At 39.2% G+C, this 10000-nt stretch overlaps 1 protein-coding gene across 4 annotated transcripts in view; it reads right to left on the reverse strand.

Annotated features, from left to right (window-relative positions):
* LOC101856899 (neuronal acetylcholine receptor subunit alpha-7) overlaps positions 1 to 10000 on the reverse strand; it is a 65304-nt gene that overhangs the window by 12900 nt on the left and 42404 nt on the right. For 3 of the 4 annotated variants that reach the window (XM_035970028.1, XM_013083095.2, XM_035970027.1), the window contains one exon: positions 1118 to 1162. In XM_035970028.1, the coding sequence (XP_035825921.1) occupies positions 1118 to 1162 (45 nt within the window). Of the gene's footprint in view, positions 1 to 1117; positions 1163 to 3717; positions 3763 to 10000 lie in introns of all 4 variants that reach the window. The other variant, XM_013083096.2, reaches the window with a different exon arrangement.

A 10000-nucleotide genomic window follows, 5' to 3' on the forward strand; every position in this document is an offset into this window, starting at 1 on the left:
CAACTTATAAAATCTCCTTTCTGGAAGAGCCTATTTATTCAATTAGACTGTAATCAGAATTCTGCATCTCGTGTAATTGAAGGGTGGAAGGGGTTGTCATTTTGTTTTGTTTTTGGGGGGTTCTTTAAAAGGGGAGGGGGAGATGTCAGTAAAAAATAGCAGGCGTAAATACCGTTTTGTAAGAAAATAATACACACACAAATAAAGAAAAGTTCACATGCATAGACACACAGGCAAGTTTAGGTTAACCACAACAATATGCTCATATAATATGTACATGCGAGGAGGATGTTGATAAATTCTAAACTTTAAAAGCGTCTTGATGTCAGTGCTACATTGACGTCAGTTAGAGATTTTCAGGGTATCATTTAAAGCAATTGAAGCTTTTGACGTTCTATTTTGTGTGTGTGCGCATGTGAGTTTAGATGTGTGTGTGTATGTGTGTGTGTGTGTGTGTGTGTGTGTGTGTGTGTGTGTGTGTGTGTGTGTGCATGTTTTTTTAAGTGTGTGACTGTGTGTGTGGGCGTGCAAAATGCGTCCATTTTCTGCAAATAGAGCGGTATTATTAATGCGCTATGCATGCAAATCTTCTTCAAGCTGGATTCGACGATATATATAATGCAAAGGCATATCTCCTAGCTTTAGTGTTAGGAACAGCGTTCGAAACACAGAGATGGCTCTGGACGTAACGTATTATTGACAATACGAGCTTAGATTCTTTAGATTTCAACAGCTTATGACATCAAGGCATCGCGTATGATCACAATACATCACACCTTTAGCATATTTCGAAGCAATAATATAATCCCAGTGCGGATGGTGGCGTTGTGGTTGTTTATTTGCCGCCATGGTGTATTAGATCTTCCTTTCTTTTGCACTTAGCAATGTGTTACTTTCAACCCTGCTCTATCCCTGTCCAACTTATATAAAAATCGAAGCACAAAGGCAACCCGAGTGGCATGTTTTTTTAGTCTAGGAAGGGTGGGGGGGGGGGAGATCATTAAAAGGTGAAAGGTTAACGCAAAATGTCTATGGGATTAAAAGTTCACTATTGTGCATACAGAAAAAAAACAGTGAGGGTTTAGGCACCACATAACTATCTACGACACCGACTCACCATCTGAAGCCAGATGTTAGTATGAATAATCTGGTTCTTCTCGTCCTGTTGATTAAACACAAGAAAGAAAACAACGGCATGCGGATTAATGGGAGAAAATGCCAACCTACGGGTTAGTCATTTGGGAAGAAAAGAATGCGGAAGGCAATATATTATATATATATATATATATATATATATATATATATATATATATATATATATACTGAACGCCAATAAAAACACAACGTTTTCAAAATGTTATTAAAAAACCAAATATGCTCTGATCGTCAAGATATTTGGAGACACAAATGAGTAGTTGTTAGTCCACATGCCCACGTACGATTTTTGCTATTTCCATGAGTACTTTTCATCACAATACAGTAAACTATGCTTTAGTAAAATGTGTTCATTAGTTGCTATAATATTATAAAAGAATGGAAGATGACCCGTGGCGAATTCCAAACAAAAGTCCCAGCTTTATTTCGATCAATTCTTTTTATTTCTTTCATTGCAAGACTCCTCAACTTAGCGCAACTTTCACTTCCGCCTTGTTCGTGGCGGAAAATATGCTTGAGAGGCAGCAATACAGCTAAAATACAGTGCTTGTATTGATCTCGACTTAAACAAAGATTTTAGCACACTTGAAATGTTCGGGATAGGCAAAGAATAGGAGTGATCAGCCATGTTCAGAAGAGGCAGATCTTGCTGTCGCATCTGCGAAATCGTTTCGTTTCTCAAAGGTAGCAGCTCCAGGCATGCATGGGGTGAGTGAAAATATTTCTTTCATCAATATGAGGCGCAGAGCAGTAAATACAGGACGTAGATGAAGAACGCCTTATTAACGAGTTAACGAAGCCGCAACAATAGCGCCGTCTTCTCAGTGCCAAACAGCACAAAGAAAAAATCAGAATCTCTCAGCCATCCAACACGACACTCCTGTCCTTACACTGCTATTTAACAAACAACACAGTTTCTGGAAGATCATAATATGAATGTCATGGACTGGCCAGTGTACGTACCCGACATGTCTCCAACAGCGCACGTATGGGATGAACTGAACCGCAAAGTGTGTGCCGATTTGCGAATCTGCAGCTATTGGAAGATCGCGCTGCCGCGAAAGCGGGACAGAATTTCTCAACAAAACATTGAAAATGCTATAAAATCCATGTGAAGAAGTGTTTTAGTTTGTTTAAATGTTAATGATGGCCTTTCAATTTACAAAGAGTAAGAGATCTTTATTGAGCTTCGATTTGAGTTTATCGCCAAAATTGTCTTAAGGGGGTACGCCGTGAGAAGGAGGACAATGTATCGAAAACATTTACGTGTGTGATCAAAATGGTTCATATTTGTTGGAAATTGAATAAACTTCAAAAAACACTTCTTTTAATCTACATTCATTTGACGTGTTCAGACTATGCGAACGAAGTGTTGCGTTTTTAATGACGTTCAGTGTATATTATATATATATATATATGGGTGTGAGCTAAGAAGGTACAGGCTTCTCACAGCGATAACAGACCTTCAAGAAAAAAAGAAACAACAGGTCCCAAAAATATGCTTATTCATGATGTTACCTCATAGAAGGACCTGATGGTTTCCCAAATGACACAGACAAACGGATATAACAATGAAAACTGTCATTATTTTTCTCCATCCATCATTAAATTCGCTCTCTTCCTTTCCAGGTTCCAAAGTACGTTCAAACAGTAAATGAACACAGTACTTTTGAAACGTTCCAAGAGGAATTTTTTTAAGTTACAGCGCTTTTTCAACAGGTGAGGAAAAACATTTGCGTTCAAAACGAGGAACTGTTACAGACACCAGGCCAAAAAGGCAGTACCGATAGAAAAAACACTCTGAAGAAGCCAGTACTCAGAGATTGAACTCTCAGTGCACACTGAAAAGACTGAAGCTAGACAAGCAAACTGACAACGAACTTGAAAAAACAGGGACAAGGCTGGAGAGTTTTGTTTTGTTTTTGTTGTTGTTGTTTGTTGTTGTTTTTTTGTGAGTGTGAAGAAGAATCTTAAACCAACGAAATGCGAACGGCCTTTGTTCCAATTTGGAGATGTTTCATGTCAAACTGAGAACACTGTAACAAAAACAACCTGAAATCTGATTTACTACTGATGATCTGGAAGCAAAAGTCAGTATCTGAATAATTTAGATGTACGTTATGTGCCTGCATGGGTATACCAGTTATAAACGTCTTATTATAGCGTTCCTGAGTACCTACAGCTTTCGTTTTACCCTTCCGGTTTAAAGGTGACTGACAGAACAAGTTACAGGTGAGACTGAAAAAATTCTTTCTAACTTTTCAAGCATCGACAACCTATTTTTCATGACATCAGTTTGTCATAAATGACGAATATCTCATCATCTACATCATTACACACTCCCATCTTTCTCCCTGTTCACGAGATTACTCAAAACGACCACCTTTTTACACAACAAAGGGGAAATCTAATACGGGGTTTCAGAAATGTTGTGTCATCGACTAACTCATGCTCATGCTGTTAGAATTTGAAACGAGTTTCATTCCTCCTTATGAGTGAGTGGACAGCGCCAGCAAAACGTGCATAGTTTCAAACATTTTGACGCCAAAGACAAGGTCTTACCATCCTGAGCCACATAGACGACAGGATATTTTCACTCCTCTCGTCCTGAAAGATGGTTTAGACATGTGCATAAAATATTAATAGCTGGTGCTGATATTGCTGTAAAAAGGTATAGTTCACTGAAACTCCAGTTGTATAATATTGTTATCACCTCTACCCTTATAAGCAACCACGTAGCAATTTAATAGTGAACATTAAATGAACGAACAGGACGCATAATATAGCGAGCAACAAAGGCAGACAGACAGATAGACAGAAAGACAGACAGGGAGTGGGAGAGAGAGAAATGAGTGGGAAAAGGGAAAGAGGGGTTCCTGTTCTTCCATTGATGTGATGAAACAACAATATTTCGCTAAATGAACAGGACAAAACATTCCAAGTATTCAAACGAGATACGTCGTAGTTACATCCACAAGGTCGTAAAATTGCACGGGGCGTTAGAGTATTGATGTGCCTTATTACCTCCGTCCATCGACCTCGTCCATAGAATCCTAACGTTGCCTAGAACTGCGATTCTTTTATTTCCCATAATTCATTTCAGTGACCTCGCTCTGTCTCTCTGCCTGTCTGTCTGTCTGTCTGTCTGTCTGTCTCTCTCTCTCTCTCTCTCTCTCTCTCTCTCTCTCTCTCTCTCTCTCTCTTTCTCTCTCTCTCAAATATTTCATCTTGTTACATCCTCTCTTACTGTGTAACCCATATACAACATAGCTCGCACGCATCGACAAAACCTAATTTTCCAACAGACGATCACATTTCTCCCTCAGGCTTGTTGCTAGGTCATATTGTTGTAAACTGGGACAATAAAGTATCATCTTATCTTATGTTATCTTATCTCATCTTATCTTACCTCAATCCACTGAGGCTGCTCTTAATTTATCGTGATTTTGACACTAGAGTGTGTATGAACACAAGCGGAAAGGAGTAAGCTCGAGGTAGGATTGAATCGTTAGTGGATTTTTACAAGAAACGAGTGTGTGCAAGGGGTGGGGGATCTGAAAGTAAACAGCAGCCTGTTGACGCAGAATGATGATATGTTACGACTTTCAGAGAAACATTTTGCCTCCACTGCTTGTATATATTCGTTTTACCTGAGGGGGAGGGGTTCCATGTCAACTAGTTCCTTTATCTTTTTTCATTGCAAGGGGAAAATGGGGGGGGGGGTGAGAGCGGGAAGTGACAAAACTAAAAACCCATTTTATCAGCTGTAAGGACCTTTTAAGCTAAAATAGCGGCTACCTCATAGCAAAAAAGGACGATCAGGGCAAAACTGCGCCTGTATTGCCTGGTTCAGTATTCAGACAAGCTTATCGTGTAATATTTTCCTTAAAAAGAAGATATTGAGCTACAGCTACCTTTTCTTAATCTTGCACTGATGTAGACTGAACGTCACTTTACAATAGTAACAGAAGAAAGGTATTCCTATTTCTTGGTATCTCGTCATCACAGACATTGATGGTTCCCTTCCCTTATCGATGAATTTTTTAACCTTTATTTTAAAGACGTGGAGACTATCCACTTTTAATTTAATCGGAATATAATATCGAGTCAAATATTTTCTGCCACAGTGCCGCTCTGCCTTATTCAAGATAAAAACATATTGCTGGTGTACGTCTTGATAGTATAGTCTGCTGAAATGATGTTTCCTCGGGTGCCAATTGCCTAGTACATAGATGTAATGGAAATGCGGAAAAGCAACGCATTCTACGGATCTGAAGGACTTTACTTCCTAAATGGACCCTTCACTTTATTTGTATAGTTTCAAGAGCAATACGTAACCTTACGGCTAGAAGTTTTGCATGTTCCCCCCATGTCTTCAGAGCGTCAAAAACGCTGCTGAAAAAAAGACGATATTATAACATCAAAGAAAGAAAGCTTTTAAACCCTGAATTTGCAGTTTTACACTTTCTTTTAAAAATCTGGCATTTCATCGATTCTGACTTATTTTCCAGTCTGGTGGAAACACGGCGCCCCAGTGACATCGATCAAATTTCTAGAGAAAGAATTTCTACGCTACGTGTCTTGTCCTCTTTCTATCTTCATGAACCTTTAGAGCTTCCGTTTTTGCAATTTTGTTTTTGCTTTTTTAAATGTCTTTTTATTCTCCAAGTGTATCGAATGGCTTGCCGCATTTCTGATGCTGACCTCTTAGACATTATTAAAGATTGAGTTTAACATGACTCTCAGAAGACTAAGGTTCGAATCCAAGTAGGGTCCATAATATAATGATGTATCTGCCCTTCCTTGAAGGTTTCGCTTTTGCCTTGAAACTCGCCCCGGGAAAGGGGGGGCGGGGGTTTAGATTGCATGTTCTTCTAAAATAATAAGCAGCATTTATGAAAAGGGCATCGAACCGTTTTTCTATCTTATTTCGCTTGGTTTTACTTTTGAAACCGATATCTTGTATTATCGCATACGCTTTGTCTCCATTTCCATTATATTAAGGGTTTACACGTTAAAAGGAAAAAAATTATCCAGAAACGTCTTAAAGTATTGCGTTACATTTGTTACAACAAGGGGAGGTAATCCTCTTTCCTATTGATAGCATCTCTGTCTTGGCACGTCATACAAATCGTAGCTGAGCTGGAACGTTTCGACGAGTAAAACTGTCAATATCAAGAAATATTATTATAGAATAATAATCTTTTATTCAGAGTTGTATAGTTTTGGTATGAGTTTGGGGTCATTCTAAACACTACGAGTACTTGGTAATTTCGAGGGCTGGTTGACAAGTATAGATTTATGAATATTTACGTTTTGCTGGATTAAGTCGCTAGTAGATTAGAATCAGATTGGCTTGGAAGTCATGAATAGAAAACATAATATAAAGTTAAAAAGAATAATATGTCATCCTCATTCCAAGAGACTGTGTACGAGTGTTACCATGTAGGTTGTTTTTAATTTGGTTGTTTTTGTTTCGTTTTGTTTGTTAATTGGAGGGTTTTTTGGGTGGGCGGGGATATTAAAGGGAGGGTAGGGGGGGGGGTAGCGCTTTTATTCCTTGTTTTATTATTTTCTTTCCTTTTTAAAGCTATTTATTCGCAAACCAATTATGTTCAATATTGTACTGATATGGATTCCAACTGGGGTCTTCCTCACTGAAATGCACTTTCTTACTCATCGAAGTAACAGCGCTGACAAGGAAAGCGCAGAATGCTAAAGAGAGAGAGGAGGAGAGAGAAAGAAAGACAGAGGGTGGAGAGGGGGAGAGGTGGAAATTAGGAGATTAGGAGAGAGATATAGAGAGAGAGGGAGAGAGACTGAGACATAAAGAGGAGAGAGGAAGAGAGAGATAATGAGGAAGAGAGATAATGAGTGAGAGAGACACAGAGAGAGAGAGGGGAGAGAGAGAGAGAGAGAGAGAGAGAGAGAGAACGAGAGAGAGAGAACGAGCGAGAGAGAGGGGGGGGGAGAGAGGGAGGGAGGGAGAGAAACGCAGGCTACGACAAAGAGAATCTGGAGTCGAATCATTATAGTCGTCCCTAGAGCTTGTTGAAAAGAGTAAGGACACGCAATAACGTCTCGATTGCTTCGGTCTGAAGCGTCACGCGACAACTCAAGTGACAGGCTACTGACTTGTCCATTGACTCCACATCGACTTTCTCCTATGCTGAACCTTTCAGAGACAGACTAGAATAGGGTAAGGAATAAAAAATAAAACTCTGAACACATTGTTTCTGACGCCGACCGGAGAAAAATGTAGCGCTCGGAACCCGTATACTGTCAAGATGTCGGTTTTAAGAGATTCTTTAGTTTCCGAACCTTTTAATACATGAACTTTTGGATATAAGCTTTCAGAAGCTTCTTTCTTTCTTTTTTGATAGTTTCTAGTAATTGCGTGTGTTCATGTCATGTATTTACAATAGCATTTCTCATTTAGTGTGTGTATATCTCAACAAAAGTCATTTGGGTCGTCAATGAAACTTCTGAAACTAAACTTCTAAACCACCCTACATATTCACACTACATGGGTTTTGTATTCTTCACCTAAGGTTCTACTGGCTTTTTGTCACGTAGATTTCCTGACAGAAAAACAAACTAGAGGCCTGAGAAGTAACTGAAAATTAAGAAGATTGATATTGTTAAAAAGGCAAGTAAAGTTCTAGAAAGAAATGCTGCTTCAGAAACTATTAATTAAAGATCTGAAAACGACTATCTTGTTTCGAAAAAACCCGTCCTCCTTTGAATTTGCTTACCGATTGTCTCAGACCCAATGTTTCAAGAAAACAAAACAAAAATGTTAAGGATTCAAAAAATATAATTGCTGATATTGGTGTTTTGTTGTTGTTCTTTTGGGGGGGGCGGGTTGTTCTTGTTGTTTTTGTTTGATGTTGTTGTTGTTGTTGTTGTTGCTGTTACCTTTTTACACCAATCTACAACCATCTTTACTGAGAAACACACGTATACATAAGTACGAATATAGGCAAACATAACAAACATTTTGTAAAGAAACGCAGACTCCAACATCATTTTTTAAAGAAACCCAGCTATACGAATATACACGCTCTGTCATGCCATCTGAGGGATGCGCCAGAAGGTGGGAAACCACCAATCAGCATCGATCTCTTTCTAGAACCTGCCAAGGAGTTCAAAGAAGAGTGTTTACCGTGGCAATCGTCTGCTCTCCTGCCTCCGTTTCAGCCAGACATCCGGTCATTCCGCGTCGGCGGCGGAGGTAGCAGAGGTTAAATTCTCTTCCGGCCATGTTGACAAGCCCAGTAACAGTTTTCGCGAGCGATTCTGAACCTCCAGGCTCGGCCAGCCGTCTGATGTGATTAATGCTGGACCGAGTCTTTCGTGTTTTCTTTCCTTTTTCTCACAAAGCCAAGTATGTTGATCTTTCCTGCTTCCGAAGACGTTTTGGCGGGAGAGACAAGATCGTTTGACCCTGACTGGCCAGCCACCCGCCCAAAAAAAAGTAATCGATATTGAGCTCGAATGTTCGTGAACACCAATTATTGCTTGGCCAATTTTGAGCAAAGCACTTTTCTCGTTTACACGCATCCGTATAAGAACACCTGCCCTTCTTTGGCTCACACTAAACTCTCCCCAGACTGATTATCGGGATTTTTAATGTCTTTTTGAGGATGGGTTAACTATAATGGAAGTAATAAAGAAGATTATTTGATCAATTCCTTATCATCGCCCTTATTTCTTCCTTGGCTTTTTTTAAAGTGCAAAGCCTAGGGGACATTAAACAAGATCCTTGTTCAAAAAGGTCGTCTTTAATCAAATTATTGAAAAAGTCAAACTACATCCGCTGCCTTGTTTAATCAGATTAGTGCCTGTGGAATCCGATTTTGATTTTTCGAACTTTTTTAACGCATTGCTGTACTAATGTTATAGCCAAAGCGTCTCCAGCTCACATCTCGATAATCTCAAGATTCCTCCAGGCTTGGGTGGGTGAGGATTAGAGTTGTCTGAATCAAACCTTAGCCTGAAGTACGTAAATGGGATGAAAAAGACAAGTATGGAATTAAAATATCGAAGTAATTCGTATATTTTGTCTCACCCATGGAGATGGGACTTGGACATAGGAGCTTTATTTACCTTGCAACGCGTGCAACTTTAGATCTCTAAGGAGTCGTGAGGTTGTAGTAAAATTATTTCATTCTCTTACAACTCTTTTGACGCAGTTTGGATGTTTGATAAAAATCGTCTTTGTGTTTTAATGTTTTAACTGCTAAAAGACAGGAACAATCACAGAGAGCCATCAAATCTCCCAGGATATAAGTCTGTAGCATTGTTTGGAGGATTGAACCCAATATCTCCGAGACAATGCACTAGCCAGTACGCCAAGAGCGGACAATCTAAATAAGCCAACTCTTCTTTGATCTCCAAGTAACACGATGCCGTTACTGTACATGCTTTGAGAATGAAACATCCCAACGTTTTGTCGGTATCTATAAAAACTAAGTGCTATTCATCAGCGGCTGTGAGTGTAATGCTTTGTCTTGGATGTAAAAACGGGAGTTCAGGTTCTGAATTGGAAAGCCAACATTCAATTATATTTCCGTCTGCCAGCGGGACGTGATGCCTAAAAGCTCAGTTTCGCCCACAGTAGATTTTGTCGAAACACTTCTAATCCTAACCTATCTATACTATGCCAATGAAGGTTTAAAACATTTGCAATTATTTTTTCAATCAAGATGTTCTTCCCAACTCTCTTTGGTATAATAAATAGAAAACTTTTTATAGAAGCCATGTATACACCAACTTAGCTTGCAGTAACTGTAAATCGAACCAGACAGTTTGGTCCAGGCTATAAGCGCCTTATATCTTTGAG

Source organism: Aplysia californica, unplaced genomic scaffold (genome assembly GCF_000002075.1).
Source record: "Aplysia californica isolate F4 #8 unplaced genomic scaffold, AplCal3.0 scaffold00211, whole genome shotgun sequence".
NCBI lineage: Eukaryota > Metazoa > Mollusca > Gastropoda > Aplysiida > Aplysiidae > Aplysia > Aplysia californica.